The sequence below is a fragment of the Hippoglossus hippoglossus genome, chromosome 22, assembly GCF_009819705.1.
Source record: "Hippoglossus hippoglossus isolate fHipHip1 chromosome 22, fHipHip1.pri, whole genome shotgun sequence".
NCBI lineage: Eukaryota > Metazoa > Chordata > Actinopteri > Pleuronectiformes > Pleuronectidae > Hippoglossus > Hippoglossus hippoglossus.
Window position 1 is genome coordinate 11,057,282 of NC_047172.1, and position 18,536 is coordinate 11,075,817.

The 18,536-nt window shown below is 39.6% G+C and overlaps 2 protein-coding genes across 4 annotated transcripts in view; both read left to right on the forward strand.

Annotated features, from left to right (window-relative positions):
• Nucleotides 1-8,475, forward strand: part of stac (SH3 and cysteine rich domain) — a 33,216-nt gene extending 24,741 nt beyond the window's left edge. For 2 of the 3 annotated variants that reach the window (XM_034575986.1, XM_034575988.1), the window contains 4 exons: nt 576-673; nt 5,450-5,501; nt 6,349-6,486; nt 7,131-8,475. In XM_034575986.1, coding sequence (XP_034431877.1) covers nt 576-673; nt 5,450-5,501; nt 6,349-6,486; nt 7,131-7,229 — 387 coding nt within the window. In that variant the 3' untranslated portion in view covers nt 7,230-8,475. The remainder of the gene's footprint in view (nt 1-575; nt 674-5,449; nt 5,502-6,348; nt 6,487-7,130) is intronic. The other variant, XM_034575987.1, reaches the window with a different exon arrangement.
• Nucleotides 8,476-16,325: 7,850 nt separating this feature from the next.
• LOC117755922 (antimicrobial peptide NK-lysin) lies at nt 16,326-18,127 on the forward strand. The gene is made up of 5 exons (XM_034576100.1): nt 16,326-16,467; nt 16,561-16,646; nt 16,970-17,047; nt 17,132-17,286; nt 17,935-18,127. Exons 1-5 carry the CDS (start codon nt 16,419-16,421, stop codon nt 18,008-18,010), a joined length of 444 nt encoding a protein of 147 aa, XP_034431991.1. The 5' UTR covers nt 16,326-16,418; the 3' UTR covers nt 18,011-18,127.
• The last annotated feature ends 409 nt before the right edge of the window (nt 18,128-18,536 follow it).

Consider the following 18,536-nt stretch of genomic DNA (forward strand, 5'->3'; position numbering starts at 1 on the left):
GAGAAGTCAAATCCTGAAGCTGTTTTGCAGGAATAGACATCTGTGTGTCCTAAAAAAATCATTCTCATATCCTTTAGCAGTTTCCCTCCAGGCACCACGCAGGAACAAGCTATCATTTGGATGGATTTCAGGGATCCAGCGTTCAGACTCAAGGTGGTGGTGATGAAACCGGAAAATGCACCCACTGCTTTTCTGAGCAGGTGTGAAGAGCGCTTATCTCCCCGCTAATTGTGCCAACACCTCTGCGAGAACTTCCTCTCCACCCACAGCCCTGTCCTTTTTTTAACTTCCTGAGCGTTCATGAAAAGCGGATCCTGCGTCTCCCACTCATGTTGACGCTGGATTAGAGGGAACAGATTGTGGAGAAATCCAAGCAGCTCCTCAGTCGGTGCACTGTAAACAAGGACTCCTCCTGCCCACGTGAATGCCAAATGAGTATTTTAAGATACAACGGCGAGAAAAGGGACAATAGACAATATGGTGTTTGTGTGTCTTTACCTTGTGTGTAATGCACCACTTTTTTCATCATTTCATTAATTCAAATCTGTGTGTCTGTTTTTTTTTTTGTCCTCTAGTTGGAGCAGAGCCAGCTACAGAAAGACATCCTCAAACTCAACACCTATGTGGCCTTGTTCAGTTTCATTCCCCAAGAGAGCCATGACCTGGAGATGAGGTCAGTTTGTACACATACACTAACCCATGATGAAAGATTGTTGACTGATACGGTCCAACGTTTTGTAATATCCTGAAGAAAAGGAGAAAACAAAGTGAACATATACAGCAATCAAAATTCTTCTGTGGGCTGATCGACTCCAGCAGGGATTTATTCGAACACACGCGTATGTCACCTGAGGTCACCTGCCAGGCAACAGCTAAAACACACAAGATGTTACGCTGCTTATTTCACCTTCATATCAAAGCAATCAATCCTAAACAAGTCCTAAATATTGTAGTCGCTTTTTTAAATGATTATTACTTTTCATGATTTAGACAACAAATTTCATCTCCTGATACCAGCCTTCTGAGTCTTCCTCTCTTTTTATGTCTCAGTCCCGGTGACAGCCAGAGATCTGGTTATGTTTTCCAGTTGTCCGTCCAATTCGTCCCATTTTTGCGAACTTGATATCTGAACACTTTGAGGGGATTTGCTCAAGTTTTTGGTGCAAATGTTCACCTGGACCTCACAAAAACCCCTTTGCATCGTGAACAAGTTGTCTTTAGAACGCCTCGAGAGAATCCTTTCAAATTTGGCACAAATGTTTACTTTGATTCACAGATCACTTTGCGTGATCAAAGGTCCACATCACGTGGCCTCACAACACATGTTTCTGGCCACTTGAACATGATATCTCAAGTCTGCCTGAAGAGAATTTCTCAATTGCTTTTATTAAATCGCTTGTGAGCCAACAGATTATGTTATGAGTCTGGAAAAAATGTCTGGAAAATTAAACTGTACAGAAACAAAGCTTCTGTGCGACTCATTTTAATTCTGATTATTTATTGTATTTTATGCTCTCATACAGTCACACAACATACCAAGACTCAGGCACACAATCGAAAACACACAAATGTAAAGAAGGTGTTTAATTTATTGTAATAGCACGAGTCAGTGTCTGCTGTTGTCGAGCTGTCTGCTCCTCGTCAGCCTTCTTCTACTCTGGATCATACCAGGAAATCAACTTGTCTCTTAATTGGTGCGTCTGTGTTTCTGCTGTTTCATCTTATGAAATCAGTGCAGCACAGGTGAAAATATACAAGAATAGACCAAAGGAACTAATTAGCTTCCTCTTTTTAGGTAATGGTCTTCAAAGAATTATTTCTCTGGAGTGGCCTCATTAATGGTACCTGAATGTGTGCTATGCTGTGCTATGCTATTAATATCAGTCAACCTCATGTCTTCCTGAATTCATCCTGAGAGACAAGGACAGACTTCAAGAAGTCCCTCTATTAGTCAATATATATAGTCCACTAGGGATTATACCAGTGGCTTAGATAGGATCATAGAATAAATATAAAGATGGATGACGCGTCTTCATATCCTACCACTATCCAGAAATATTTCACAATGTAGAGAGCAGGTGGACTGAAATTCAGGAGCCAAATTACATGACAAAAAGTGTCCTTTAATAAAAGGTACTAACAAAAAACCAAGTCCAAAAACTACAAAACAGAAAAAATGCTGGATTGCAAAAAGGCTGCAAAAAGGCTAAACCTGAAAAAACACTAGGAAGAGGAAGACAACAGAAACATGACAGCAAAGACTGCGACGCACCAACGACGTGTGAAAGGCAAACGATGAACTGACAAAGAGAAGCACTGAGACTTATATAGGCAAGGGAGGCAGGGATAATTGAACACAGGTGAAACACATGAGGAACAGGTGCTTGGGGCGGGAAACAGGACAAAGACAGGGATTTAAGCCTGAGACACACGAGGAGTAAAAACTTCAAAATAAAACAGGAAACTGAGAACTCTGATTCAAGATTCAAGACTTTTTTTTTATCATGTGCACAACAACTACATACAGCAGTCGCTCTTGATCTCAGAGTTCAAAGTCATGACAGGAAATTATCATCTGAATGTGGAGCTTCATAGTCTCAGTTTGAGCTCATTGTTGATCTGTCTGAGCCACAACCTTCCTGTGTTGGTTCACTCTCGACGCTCTCACGGCTTTGTTTTTCGGCCGCAGCAGGAAGTTGTTTTCAGAGATCAAAAAAACCCACAATGCTCGACCTGCTCAGCGCAACTTTCGAAAACGACTCACAGACATACACGTACCTGCCAGTGAACATGGTCAGTAATTTAGTGAAGACACTGATTTCTCAGAAGTTAGTAAACTTTTTGTTTGTTTGTTTGTTTTATATTGTTTTTGTTTACGTTATTGTTGTTTTTATTATTGTTTGGATAATAAAGATTTCTTCACTAGACTTCTGCATTATTCAGAATTGTTGATGCTATATGCTGCATTGACACTTTGAACTCTGACACTCAAATAAAATGGGGAAATATATGAATTTTTATATATTACATGCACATTCATACAACATGAACAAATCTTTATTAAAATGTCTAAAAATGACAAGAGCAAAATCACTTTACTTTGTGACTTTGCTCGTTTTTGCTTTAACTTCCTGGCCAATGACGTATGACAAGGGAAGAACACACTGTTAGCCAGCTAGCTGTTAGCTGTCCACTGTTTGTATCGGTCACTGGTAACGATCACTTTCATTCATTCGCCGTTTGCTGCTTAACTCGTAACATTTGCGTCATTTCGGGCAGACTCAAATTGGCAATGATGGTGAAAACATCTCCTGGTATCCGACGCTGCTTCAGGACATCTTTTGTTATTGTTTTGATTTAAGATTCCTTTATTGTCCAACATCATTTAAGACCCCTAGTTTCCAAAATTACTTATTGTATGTTTTTAAGCTTACAGACATGGAACAATAATTCAACATAGCTGAACACATATATGTTGTCCTATTATTTCAGATATAATGTGAACAGGCTGCAGATTTGATCCCTTGCCAGAGTTATGATTGATAAGTAATCGTCTGCAAAATACTTTGAAACAGGCCCTCAAAAATGAGAGTATTCATCATGAAGAGCCCTTCAGCCTAAGTACACATATCTTCCTGGTTCTCTCAGAGGATTTAAGGATATAAGAGTGCACTTGTCTCTGCCTCTACCAACACACACACACACACACACACACACACACACACACACACACACACACACACACACACACACACACACACACACACACACACACACACACACACACACACTGACCCTTCCTCTCCCTTTGATCAGGAAAAACTTCACTTGGCTTCATTTGAAATTCATTGACTTTTCCTCATGGACCTCTATCCTCTGATACCTCCTCTACAGTGCAAAGCTGACAAAATAAGAAGGTTCAATTTTCCTTTTAAGAGTGGAATTCAGTTTTGCAATTAGTTTTGCTTGCTGCCACATGCTCTGGTACGATTACTGTGGTGATCTATAATGATGAAAGATTCAGAAAACGAAGAAGAAATGAAGATTTTTCCAACCCTTTTTCTTTATTTCATTGATTACTTATACATGATTCTGACGTTCTGTATTAAAAAAAGAATGCTCATCTGTATAATTTTCTCTTGTTCTAATTTAATCAACATGTGTCTGCTTTGTTTTCATCACCTCATAAGATTTTACAGCGTTGTGTGCCGGGCTGTTTCTTACCGACAATAAACACTGTTTTTCTGAGTCACGATCATTATAACCGAGCAGCAACAGTGAGTGTTGTAACTCAACCACAAGAGGAAGAAAAAGGGAAATTGCGTAAACCAACACTTGACTCGACTGTGCTGGTTCCTTTGATTTTGAAGCCAGTGGCTTTGAACAGATGCTAGTAATTACTGCACATGCGGCGATGGGGTACAATGATTCATGCATTTCGTGAAGTACCTACCGCAAACAGGATTAAGGTGTATCACATGTCACATATTCTCAACCGAGAAATGATGACTAACATGTTCTCTCTTTCAGTATGCAGCATATGTAGGAGGGCCTGTTAGCTCAAATTACTCCCTTGTAGATTTTAGCTGCTGTTGCTAATTATGCTAACTTTTAGCTTAAATATTTCCAGCTGACTAACTAAATAAAAGTCTTGAGTATGTGTTAAATTTGCCTTGTATTGCTACATACTGTTCATCATACTGTGCTAAAACAAAATGAGGCCAACTTGAACAGGTCCAATTGTAAAATGTCCTCACCAACTCTTAATCCATGTAGAAGGAATGAAAAGAATGAGCCAAATTACCCTTGTATTTAGGATAGGTTATCTGCCCTTGTATTATAGTATAGAAAAATAAATAAGATGCTAATGGTGCAAAATTCTATACAGCTCTATGTACAGGTGTGAACGCACTCACATAGGATAGGGATCCGATCACGCCAGTCCACACTCAGAGGGGGTCTGGGTCACATGTGTCCACATTCTTTTAACAGTGTGAACGCAAATGCGTCCTGGGCCACATATGAAGGACCTCGGTCTCAGCTGAGATCCTCTAACCCACTACAGTTTCACTTTGAATCAAACTTATTTTTTCTTTTGTGACCACAGCCAAGATATCAACACAGATCACCACATAATGATCGGTACTTTACTTTAATTGGTCAAATCTTACACACACACACACACACACACACACGCACGCACGCACGCACGCACACACACACACACACACATACACACAGTGACATCGGACACATCTGTAAACTCAGACTGGGTCAAAACAACATAATTTGGTTTAATTTGCATGTCGAGCAGGGAAGTGAGATCCGATCACAAGTCACAGGAGACTCATTCACAGCGTAGTTTAATACAGCTCATTGTTACCATATCTTGTGTATCAGAGGAGGAAAAAACTTTTTGGCTGATTTTGTCTTTGCTTTGTCACTGCAGAGCGGGAGACAAGATCTTATTGGCCGACGACTCTAATGATGACTGGTGGAAGGTAGGTCCAAACTGGCGTGGCTCATCTAAACAGTTTTTCATATAATTAACCTTCCAACGTCCTTGAGATTCCCACCTAAATTTAACAAGAGTTTCCCAATCTGTTGTCCAGTTTTCTTACAATGTGCCTTTTCAACAAAGCATCGAAACTGCCAGATTGAAAAACTGGATTGATAAATTACCGGACGTCCAGCTTGTAAATTATAGGAGCAGGGCTACAGGCTGCTGCAGGACAGGGATGCATGACAGATAAATTACGGAGATAAAAGGGCCAAAACGTGACTGTACAGAGGCAGCCTGCAGCCACCAGACCGTGAGGAAACTCATCACACATTTTAATGCTGTTGCTGTTCTCTGCAGCCTCCAGATAAACAGACATCTGGCCTGTTTGTTTTTGAACAATGGACACTTTAACAAGTCGAGAGGATGTCATTAAACATGTACTTGTGAAAACCATGGTGAAAAGATAAAAGCAATGTCTTATCTTTACTATCTTTAGTTATTTTTTTGGGTGGTAGGGGGTGTGACCCAACGGTTTTAACCACAGACTATATAAAAATGGACAACGTCTCGATCCGCACCTGGTAGCCGGCTGCAGTATTAGTCATGAACCCAGATTACGCCATGTTGATAAATGGTTAATGGACCAAATTCAAAAGTTAATACAATTTTTTTCAAAGATTGTTTCTGTGATGATTAACAGCTGAGCCTGAATCACAGAACCCCTGTTGTTTTTTTAAGGCGTTTATCTAATCAGTCATGAAAACACTTGGTGTGTAATCCTCTTAGGTCCTTTGCAGCTTTTTCTGTGTGTCAGCAGTTTTAAATGTTTGATTAATTTTTTCCAGGGGGTAATTGAGGATAGGATCGGTTTCTTCCCAGCAGCCTTTGCTCATCAGGTGCGGGCCGAGGACCAAGTGTTCAGGTGCAACAGGACATTCATCGGCTGCAAGGAACAAGGCCAGATCACCCTGAAGGAAGGACAGGTACTGATAACTATGATTAGCCCTTATTAGCCCTCTGCAGCTCCCACGTCACTGCTTCCCTCTCACACTTATATCCACTGAGCAGCTCCACTGCAGTCGCCACTGGATCCCTCTCAGGATTCACCAGTCAAGTAGCATTTGGGCACAACGGCCCTTCTTAGATCAGGCTCCCTTTTTTTTTTTCCCACAATGCATTCCAGGACACGTTGAGACTCAAAGGAGTCCCAACATGCCTGAAGGTTTAGCAAACCTCATTGGAGATTAAACCACCGGGCACAAGACAAGTCTGTGGCCTCGGTTTTCCAGTCTCTCAAACCCAGGGGAAGATGTTGAGTACTTAGAGCAAAAATGAACACAGTGTCCTCTGGTCCATCGTGACGGTCAGCGAATGAAATTTGGAGAAAATGTGATGAGTTCTTTTTTTGTTGATAACATTTTTTGCGTATTGTTCATACACACAAATTCACTCTTCATAAAATGTTTATTGTAACCACAGATATCAGTGTTGGATCTCAGAGCTCCTTGCAACTACAGAGCCAGTGGCTAGTTTTGTTCGGGGTGTCCGTCTGTCACATTGTTGCGAACATGATATCACAAGAACACCTAGTCACAAAGGCTCAGTAGACTCTTCCTTCTGCTTTCAGATCTGTGTGAGCAGTGAGGGCGAGCACAGCGGCTTCCTCCGAGTGGAGAGTGGAAAGAAGAGAGGCTTCGTGCCCTGTGACGTCCTGGAAATCATCTGAGAGACACACTCAGAGAAATGAAGAGAGAGAGAGAGAGAGAGAGAGAAAAAGAGAGAAAGAAAGAAAGGGAAGGAACTTAGGATCAGCCGCCTGCATGGAGGTCAGAGGAGGAGGAAACTGAAACGAAACAAAGGAGCCCAGAGATGGGGTTCGACAGAAGAAGTGATGCTGGTTTTGTCACTGACGACTCCAGGTCAGAGTCTCTGCCCCTTCCTCACTCGCTCTCAGCACAAACAGACAGATGCTGAGATGATGTTTTCGAGACCCGGAGGTCACTGGATCCCCTGGATTTGATTTTATTAGAGCCAATGAGTGTTTTTTCCCCTTAGATTTATTCTGTTTATTTTCTGAAAGTGAGCTATTTATGCCTGAGAAAAGGAAACAAACACCACATTTATTAATTCCAAGGTTTGGGGACATAAAGCAGCATATACGGGGCTCTGAAAAAGCCCCTTCAAAACTTGATCTAAATGTAAGTGAGGATAAACAAGAAAATAAGAAGTTACTTTCTTTAAAGCCTTAATCCGCCCAAACATCTGTTGAAAGAACTTCCTGTATAACCTCCAGCGTACAGTTACAGTCCTAAAAAAAGGTTTTTCCACATGTTTCTGGTGAGAAACTGCAACAAAGAGATGTGGAGGAGTATTTCCAGAGGACTTTGACACAATCAAAAAAGACTTCAGTAATTCTCTCTGGTCTTCCAACAACATCACCCTCAAACAGAGAATATCTCCCTCACTGCAATCCAGGGTTCTACTTTATCTTGATGGTAATATACATTTCATCATCATTTACCAAATTTAACATTTAAAATTTTCTCCGAGCTGCAGAATCTACTAGATTCATATTTTTCAGGATTGATAATTGAATCTCTCTTTTTGATTGTTTCCATCAAATATTACAAGGCTTAGTTAACATGGGAGGATGAGAGAAGGCACAGCTCTGGTTGAGGGACTCTGGTTTTTGATATTAATTTGACGATCAAAGCTCACGTGATCCGATGGGGAGGACTTGTGAACGCACAATGGCGTCTGTAAGTAAAAGAGACGTTTCCAGTCAGTGTGTTAACTTTAAATGCGATCACTCTCTTGTCGTGTGCCTTTCTGGCAGGGTGTTGCATCTTAGTAGATATAGTATATCTCTTAAAGGCTGTTCTGCACTGAAACTTGGCTTTAGTGAATGTCCAAGAATACTATATTGTACATAATGTATGTATGAGATTAAAATTCCTTCTTTAGCACAAAAACTAAACTCGTGTTGTGAGGATTTTTGTGTCGTCTCACATTCGTCCTCTTCTTCAGCATTTTCACCATTTTCATTTTCAAGAATTTGAAAAAGTTATATAAAAAAACACACCGAGTATTTCACAATTCACTGATTCTTACGTGAGTCGGAATAATTTGAACATTTTCATCCTGGCTCTCTTTTCTTTTCGAGCTCAACAATTAGCTGTCAATAATCAGCTCATCATTTGCTCGGATGGTCCCCCAAATAAAATGCATTATGCAAATATGCGTAGCGTGATATGATTTGTTTGGAAAACAGCTGGAGCGTGTCTCAGTTATTCAGTGTGTAAAGAAGCAGAACGTTTTCAAAGACTGAAGTTGAGGGGAAGTGAAACAAATGACTGTGACTTTGGCTGTAATGCAGAGAGATGGAGAAGTTTTAAATGTCAGTTTTGTCTCAGATTGCACAACTCTGAATACAAGTTTTTTACTTAAAAATCACAAACTTATGGCTAAAGTACAGTGGCCGAGGGAGCTCAACGCACTGCAAATTAAGAAAACACATGCAAATAGAAAAAAAAAAAAAGTGCAAAGTAGGAAAACAACTTTGATGACACATGCGGTGCTAAAAGTCACAACACATACAAATACAGAAACCAGCTGCAAATTACGAAAACAACACCAGTAATGTTTCCAGGGGATCGAACAAAGCGATGAACCTCGCTAGTTTAATGCTTTGTGAAGTTATTGGAGTCTGCTACTTGTCAGTGGTGATGGAACTTCACAAAGCATTGTATTTGCTTGTGTTGTGACTTTTTGCAGTGCACGTGTCGTCAAATTGATGAAGTTGTTTTCTTAATTTGCACGTGTTTTTTCTATGTGCATGTGTTTTCTTGATTTGCAGTGCGTTGAGCTCTCTCGGCCACCGGAGAAAAACCTGAACCCTGTGACAGGGCCATTAAACTGTGCTGCGTCATCGTAAGTAAGAAATGACATGACTGAAAGAGTTAAGGAACAATATGTGAAAGTTACATCAACATTTGTGCTGCTCTGTGTCAGCAGATAGAAAACAACAAATAACTTTAGTCATTGTTTCCAGGCCACTTGCACTTGACCCTGTCCGGTGTCTCATCCGATCCCCTCACAGCTCAGTGAGTGTTCCTGATTCACCCTCATCTGATCTGTGCAGCCATCTGAGCAGAGAGTCGGTGTCACTGCACAGTGTGGGGTTCGTCTGCGACTCCGTTAAGGAGCAACTCACACAGTTGCAATCGCACACACTTTTTCAGTGGGTGTGTGTGTGTGTGAATACACACACACACACACACACACACACACACACACACACACACACACACACACACACACACACACACACACACACACACACACACACACACACACCCACCATCATCACCACAGGACACCAGCAGGCCTCACACACTTGACTGAAGCACCCCCTGTTGGTTTATTAGGGTAACAGCATGATCCAGTTGCAGATTAGCTGATTGTGCAGCTGTAGTTTAATCGCTCCTGAACCAGCAAAGATCAAATGTATGGAGATATTAACACTGTTCTAAATTTGAAAGGCAGCATGTGAGAACAGGACTAAAGAGTATTAGGACATGCAGGCAAAAATATTTTTCTATATATATCTATATTTATAACTGTGATGGGTTTAATGACTGAGTGTGATGTGCAACATGACACTTGTGACAATCCCAAAGAAAATGACTCTCACCTGACTCTTCACCTCCTCTCAGTTCTGTGGAACTTGTCTGTGTCCAACGGCACATTGTTGAGGCGTCCAGCCCACAGCTGCACCATCAGTCACATATCGCATTGTTTTCAGTCACTGCAGGCAACTGTGATTAGTGTAATGGAAAATGTTACCATTATACCACACTATATATTATCTCTGCTTATGCATACTGTTTCTGCTTGTATAACTGCCAAGATGACTCAGGGCCTCCCCCCACCAAGACCTCGAAGAGGCCTTCAGCCTGTGTCTGAGTCTTGGCTTGGCCAGGAAGCCTTCAGCATGTGTCTGTGTCTTATCTCCTGATTTTATTATTCACTCAGTTCTCACACATAGTTCACATACATACACACGCACACACATATATACACACACACACATAGTTCACACACATCTCTTCACTGCATCTGCATAAGAAGCACACGCCTGCAACTGTTTCTTTGTCATTCCCTCTGCAGAATGCTCTTCGCATGCTGTATGATTGTCTCACCTTCCTTACAAGGAATAAAGTATATTAAAAGACTGATATTCTAATCTCTTTATTTCAGAAGTCTCACCAGGTCAAATTTCCATCACAGTAGATAATGAGTGAATTTTCATTTTTGGGTGAACTATCCCGGTTAAAGGCAACATGCAGGGTGATCCAGCTGGTATGTCCATACAAAAATGTGGCACCTGTTCAGTGCATCATTAGCAGGCTACAGCTTTTAGTCTGTTGCTTCACAATGCTCATGAGACATGAGAGTCTGGGACCATGTGTCCTAACAGTTTTGGGAACTCTGATCAATATACCAAGAAATAGGTCTGGTAGAAAAGTTAGGTACCTTTACATTTTGCACAAAGTGCATGCGAGAAGACACGTCAACCGAGCGTTAAATATGGTTTCAGAAGGTGTGAAGAACAAAGCTGAGCAAGAGTTGTTGTGGTTGTTCTCAGCAGCTCAACCTGTGAAAACCAGATCATGAAAACTCCACTACACTGTGAACCAGCAAGATGATTCATGGTGACACTGACGAAAAACATGCACGGTAGCTCAAGCAAACTTTTGGAAGACAGAAACTTTTAGACATGCAAATAATTTAGATTCCTCCGAGAAATTCATCCAGATGTGGGTTTGGTGACATTAAAGTTAACTGGACTGCAGGAATTTTCCGAGGGTCTTGTGCCCTCTTAGCGCATCTGGAAGGAATCATACCTGCAGACTTGCTCTGCTATTGTGGTCAGGGTGAACAACTGACGCATTGGCAGCATTAGTCTGTCAGTGGTCGCACAATTGCACTACAGCTGAATTTTCCATTGAGTTTCCCAGCAGCACAAGAGCACACCTCCACATAGGAAGAGAACAATAATCTGGGGCAGGAAGCTGTCTGGAGTCCCTTTCTAGTCTGACCAATCCCATTTGAGCAGACTTTGGTTGCCTGCAGGAAAACAGTACATGTGGAGAAAAAAAGAGGTGGAACAGATTGACCAAAATGCCTCAGCTATTGTTTTTTTTTTTATGTATCTATATATTTATATGCGGATAGCTATAGACAGAGATTAGTCAAAATGTTACCCAACCTAAAATGTCTTCAAAAGGTATCTCTGCTTGTGCTTTGTTTGGAGAAACGTTGGACTCATGTGAAACTACTTGAACTGTTAACGGTGTACGGCAAACAGAAGATGGAGCCTTGGACTGGACACACGGTAAGAGACAAAATATTGGCTGTTGCCCGAGGAGGTGTTTCGGTGAACATTGTCATTGGCTGTCCCTGATGATCTGATGCTGCTGTTGTTGATTAGGAAGATGGTTTTACTGAGGATCGAGGTTCTGTTGGTATTTATGAATATATTGAATATCGGTATTTATGAATATATTGATGTCACATTGTTGTTGTTGTCTGTCCCCCAGTTTCCCCATTGAGGGATAAAGTATCTTGCATCATATCGTATCGTATCTTAAAGTAATGCAACGTATTGTAACATATCTTATCATAAAGTATCATAATTGTAATGTGTCGTATTGTATCGTTACATATCGTGTTGTATCACATCATATCATTTTGTTTGGGAAGAGGGTTGACTCTTCCATTAGTGACCAAGTCCTTTCATGAGTTGTGTTGTACTTTCGTGAGTTGTGTTGTACTTGACAACGTGAAAGGGCTGGCAGAAAATATATAATAACCAGAAAATACAGACTTGTATACAAAGTGAAAAATTCTTGACTCACATGAAAACATAAACTTGCTTTGTTCTCTGGTGTTTACGAGGTCTATTTGGATACTGCAACTGTTTGAAATTGTCTATGTTATAAAGTACTTTAAAAAAAAGTACTTAACAACACTCTGGTGTCAAATGCTGATGCATGTGTTTGAGGAGCAAACAGCAGACGGAGAAGAATAAAAAGGCACAGACAAAAGCAGAAGAAGACGACTGATGAAACAGCAACGATGACCATGAGTCCTGTTTTCAGCATCGCTCTCCTCCTGCTCTCTGCAGGTGAGAAAATAACCTGATTTCTACTATTTCATTCTGGTAGTTTAAGTAAAACACATCGGTTCTCTCTTTGTCTTTTTTTAGCTGTTGTTGAATCTTCAGTGGAACAAACAGAAGAGGAGGATTTGACCTCTGAGTTAAAACACCATGTGAGGAAAGGAGCAAAACATCATGAAGTGCAGGTAAGAAATGATACGAAGAAACACAACGAGATGAATTTCAAGTTAAAAGTTCGTCCCTCCTCTTTCATTTCGTGACACGTGTGAAGGAAATTCTCTTCGACTGACTCCATATATCAACTGATGCATTCATTTAAAAACACATGTTGTTTTCGTTATATCAGACTTTGCTGGACGGAGCTTTCCCTGGTGCCTGTCGCGCCTGCAAGTGGCTTGTGTCCAAAGTAGAGAAGTGGCTGGGCAAAGACAGTTCAAAGGTAATTTAATAGAAATAAACTACAGAAAAGTAAAAACATCACAAGTTTTAATCACCCCTAGAGTTTAGGATCATTTCGGTAATTTGACGCCTTTCCATGGATTTATTTTTGTTTGTTAAGCACAAACTAGACAAATTTGACCTCAAATACGATGAGTCTGATTTCTTATTCAGTTTTTATTTATATAGCGTTTTTAACAAATCTCAATGTCACTTCAAATGAGGTTAAGAAGACAGCGATTACAACCAAATAACTAGAAATATAAGTTACACATCATTAATGATACAATAAAGGCATTACAATAGATGCTGTTGATGTAAAGAAGAATATTAATAATTCAAAGTTGTAAAAAATCTTTTGAAATGAAAGAAATTACATTCTGACATACTGTAAATCAACAGGTGTGTGTGAAAGCCTCACATCAGCATGTTGAATTAGTTTTGTCAGATTGCCTTTATATTACACATCAGTATAAAATCAGTGGTGTAGGTGAGTGGATGAAACAAAGCACAGAGAGAGAGTCGGTCAGAGAGGACTGAGGTGACGGGTTTTAGGAAACACTAAAGGAACGATAGAGGAGAGAACAGACATTATTTTCATTTTTCTCTGAGAGAATTTGGTTGTGATTCATTAAATTATGTATATTTGCAGCTGTTCACATTGTTTTCGATGAAAAATTAAAATTTGATCCGTCATAGACATTTCAGTGACGAATCAGGTATCTTGATCGATCTTTATTTTCATTACAGTTGCATAGTGTGATCATTCTTACATGCAAAACAACATGTGTGGCCAACATATATACATTTATACTATATATTATGACATTAAGGTGGATTCTTATGATGTGGACGTTTTTGTATATTGTTATCAATAAACCGACTCAAACCAATGTCACCATTCTTGATTAAAATCGTTTCTATCTGACGTCTTACATTTTGTTTTTTTGTTTTTTTACTGAAGGCAAAAATTGATGAGCTGCTGAAAAAGGTGTGCAATGGAATCAAGATCAAATTCCTTCGGACGGCCTGCCACAAGATCATGGGGAAGTTCAAAAGCAAACTGATTGACCCCATCGCCAACCATGAGAGTGCCAAAGTGGCTTGTGTGAAAGCGAAACTCTGCAAGGCAGCTGTGCACAGATCATACACTTAATGCATCCAATGTTCAAACTGTTTGATTCCCATCATGATAAAATCCTGTTTTGTCTTTTTTTGGAATAAAATGAGTTTTTACATGTTGTAATTATTCTCATTTCATGCTCTAATATGAGTTACAACCAGTTGTGAATCCATAGTTTGACCTGAATTGAGGTTCACCAGCTTTTTAAAGTCGAGGTCTGTTGAACTACGTTTCTTGTTTCCTGTTCTTTCAAACAATTAAGTCAGAAGAATATTAACAACTGAGATGACAACATTTGAAACAGATACATGAGTGGCATCAGAGACTTGACTAGTTGCAGATTCATCATTGCATATCGTCTATTTGCAGACGACATCCAACTCTCGGACGAAAGCTCCTCAACATGGAGGTTTAGAGTGTCAGTTAGATAAAGTCGTCCCAGTAATTTAACTTCTTTCCTCCAGCCTACGTAATTTAGAGGTTATATTTTAGACCAGTCCACATTAAGCTGCTGACCAGATCTGGATTTTTCCACCCAAGAAACATCAATGAATTGAAAAGTGTAGTTCCGTACACCATGTTAGAGATGCTTATACATTCTTTGATTTCTTCTCTTGTTGAAAACTGTAATGAAATGTTCTCCTCCCTCCAGTAAATCTGCCCTGGATCCAGGATGATGCCACTAGATTTCTGACTATAGGTCAAATAGATGGTCTCATATTATACACACTAGATTATCTTCACTGGCTCCTCTCCATATGGAGCGCTGCACCATCACGTCCCTGCATACCCAATGAATCTACACCTTTACTCATCTGCTCGCTCCGTCAGGTCCTGTCACTTAAATCGCTCTCTTATCCTACGCACTCGTGTAAGGACTTGATGGAGCTTTTGAGGCTGTAGCACTAAGTTTTTAAATGCTCTACTCTTCCTACACCTCTAAGGTTTGCTTTTAAAAAAAATTCAAAAGGCAGTTAAATACGTACTAAAAGTCCTTCCGTTGATTCATGTGTACTTGGTTTGCCTCTTATGCACTTCACTGGACTCTGGGTTGTTTTCCTGTGCAATATAAATAAACTTGACTTACAAGAATACAGGAACCTGTTGGCTGTGGCAGGTTAAAAGTGCAAACTGTGACGACATGAAACTACTCAAGGTTGTTCATTCAGAAAGGTGAAGTTCACAGTGTGAAGGTTACTTATTATTTCTCTAACGCCCTTTTCTCCTACTTGTCACTTCTCGCCCAAACCATTCACAATATTTTCAGTAGGTGTAAATATATCTCACACAGACAGTCTAATAAAAGGGAAACTCCAGTCAATGTCTGGACCTTATTCACGAATGAAATGTAATTAAATCATAAAATGTATTATTATATCTAAGACAATGAAATATCCAAAATACATAAAGCTCATCATAATCAAATTATGTCACGCTCAAATCAAAGTTTATCTATAAAGCATATTTCACAGACTCAATGTGCTTTAGGATAAAAAAGCAAAGATACACGACAGATGTGAAAAACATAAAATTATAATTGTTTTTATTATTATTATTATTATTATTATTATTATTATTATTATTATTATTATTATTATTGTTGTTATTATTCATTATATGAAGTGAGGATTTTAAATCAATTAAAGAAACTAAAACAAATACGATTTTAAAAATAAAGGCAAACAAGACAAGCAACATGAAAGAGTCAATTGGGTAAAAATAAAAATAGTATCTAAAAGGAAATTGACAAATCAGCAATAAATAGGGGTATAATCTTTCACGACATGCTATGTCTACGGCCAATATCTCAACATCACCCTCCTTTGTATGAAAGAAAAACACAAACTCCTCAATGATTTTGATTCAATTCAGCTTAGATGGATATTGTTGCTTATTTGTATATTGTGAAGCTTTAAACCACAACACACCGACACCCAACTTCTTTTAATAAGCCCTGACTGAAAACACGACAGCCTGAGTGGGTGGTGTGGAGGGAGTTTTCTATCAAGTTCCTTGCCACAAAACCATCACAGTGAGAGTCACCATGTGAACAGCTACGTTGTGGTGTCCATCTGCAGGAGTGTTGCTGTGCAGCCCCTCACCTCTGTCATGTATAAAAGGGGGGGTTCTCTGCAAACACACAGACCAGAGATCACTGCTCACTGTCAGCCATGGCACCGTCTTCAATCCTCCTGCTCGGCATCCTGGTGACATGTTCAGGTGCTCACTACGTTCTGTTCAAACCTTTCTGTGTTTTGCATTGTAGAAAACTGTTTTGTGTTAACTTTAACTTTGTTTTTTGTGCCTTCACAGTTTGGACGGTCAAGGGGAGAAGCTTTGAAATCCACATTGATGATCAGGAGCAGGTGGATGTGGAGATCTCCGTGGATGCCGGCAAGGTAAGAGCCCACATGGCTGCTTTAAAGAATTTAGGTGCTACTAAATTATTCTGTGTTAGTTCATCCTACAATATGAGATGTTTAAAGCAAACTGTGTCTCTTTAGACCAGACAATAATTGACATTTTTTAAAGCAACAGTATGTAACTTTTACTGAGCAACAGCGCTCCCTGCTGCCACTCGTGGTGATCCATTGTGTTGGCACACTGTGTCTAAGCGATTCAGTGGGTTTCGTGTAGAGAAAAAAACGAAGCCTATCAATGTGTTGGACTGGAGCTCTGAATACAATGATGGGGACTCACTGACCACAAGTCCTTTTTCCAGATTCCAGGTAAATGCTGGGCTTGCAAGTGGGCTTTAAAGAAGGTGAAGAGAGTCATCGGACCGAACGCCACCGCAGAGGTAAAACAGTGTCTACGAGCCTGATCAGAAAATATCTAGAGCATCTTTCAATAGGAAATAATATCATCTTCCCCCCTCTTACAGGCAGTGAAGTCACAATTGAATTCCATCTGCAATGAAATCGGCCTCTTGAAATCGGTGTGTCGCAAATTTGTGAAAGTGCACCTTGGAGAATTGATCGAGGAGCTGACGACCACTGACGACGTGGAGACAATCTGCGTGAACGCCGGAGCCTGCAAGTGAGTTACCAGTCCACCATTCGTTCAACTGAGCTAAAACCACATGGATACACTGCTCTCAAGGTTTAATTAATCATAAAACACAAAATCTTCAGAAAATCATTTTACATTATTCATTCGTCACATCATTAAAAGGTAGAAACTCTAACTACAACTCTTTAAGGATAAATACTTTTTTTTACTTGTACTTTCCCTCAGTATTTAAATGTTTTGCATCTGACGACCTCTAGACTGTATTTAAGAGAGAAATATTTCACTGTGTACTTATTTGACTTTTTAGAATACAAGTTTACATGCTTGATAAATGATCAGTTTATTACTTATGATTACTGGTACAGATTTAACTATCCAACAAGTAATCTAAAGCATCACTGTTTAGACCACAACATTAAAAACACAATTTATATATTAATACATTAATAACAACAATAATTATATAATTATGTATTGACATTTTTATGATGAGTACTTTTACTCATGATATTTTAAGCACCTTATGTTAATACTAATAAATAATTTTACTTTTAATGCAAGATGTTTACCTGTTATATTTTTATAGTGTGTTCAAGCAACATAATAGGTAGTGAATTTGTTATTTTTTCCACCACTGACAATTAATACTCTCTTTCTCTGTGTTTGTTTCTTTAGGCCAAAGGAAGTGTCTCATCTGCTCTTTTATCCAAAACAAGAGGAGTCACAAACTGAAATGAATGAATATCCCTAATGTTTTGTGCATGCATTAAAAATCCAACAGCATTTAATTCATGAGAAAGAAAAAAAAAGAAAAAAAATGTGAGTGCTTCCTGGTAGTGAGAGACTGATTAAAAATGATATGCTCAAAGATCTGTCCGATTTCTTTTGTAATTTACTTGTTGCCCTTTGTCTGCTTGTTATATTAAAGAGGGGTCATCTTGTTTCAAAACCCTCAGTCCTTGGACCCTTCAGTCAGATAAGGTGAATGTCCCCCTACAAAAAGCAGAAATCCCTTTTTTTTTTAAAAAACACAGATATTTTGAAAATATTTATGTATGATTATAATGAAGGAGGACACCAGGCAACTTCCAGATACCACCAAACAGGCCAGAACCACCATGGATACCTGGGAAGAGAACTTAGATTACACAAGCAGGGAAGAGGCAAACTCAAGTTTTACATACAGGAGAAAGGAAGAAGAGAGAGAGTAAAGAGAAACAAGAGAAGAGGTTGGGTCTGAGGATCGAAAACATCATCGTCTATGCTTTACATACAAG

Bases quoted from the DNA above. Each gene is read 5' to 3' on its own strand.
- LOC117755922 (XM_034576100.1), top strand. From the start codon at position 16,419: ATGGCACCGTCTTCAATCCTCCTGCTCGGCATCCTGGTGACATGTTCA. The intron at 16,468-16,560 runs GTGCTCACTACG...GTGCCTTCACAG, and splicing joins CATCCTGGTGACATGTTCAG to TTTGGACGGTCAAGGGGAGA. The intron at 17,287-17,934 runs GTGAGTTACCAG...TTGTTTCTTTAG, and splicing joins GTGAACGCCGGAGCCTGCAA to GCCAAAGGAAGTGTCTCATC.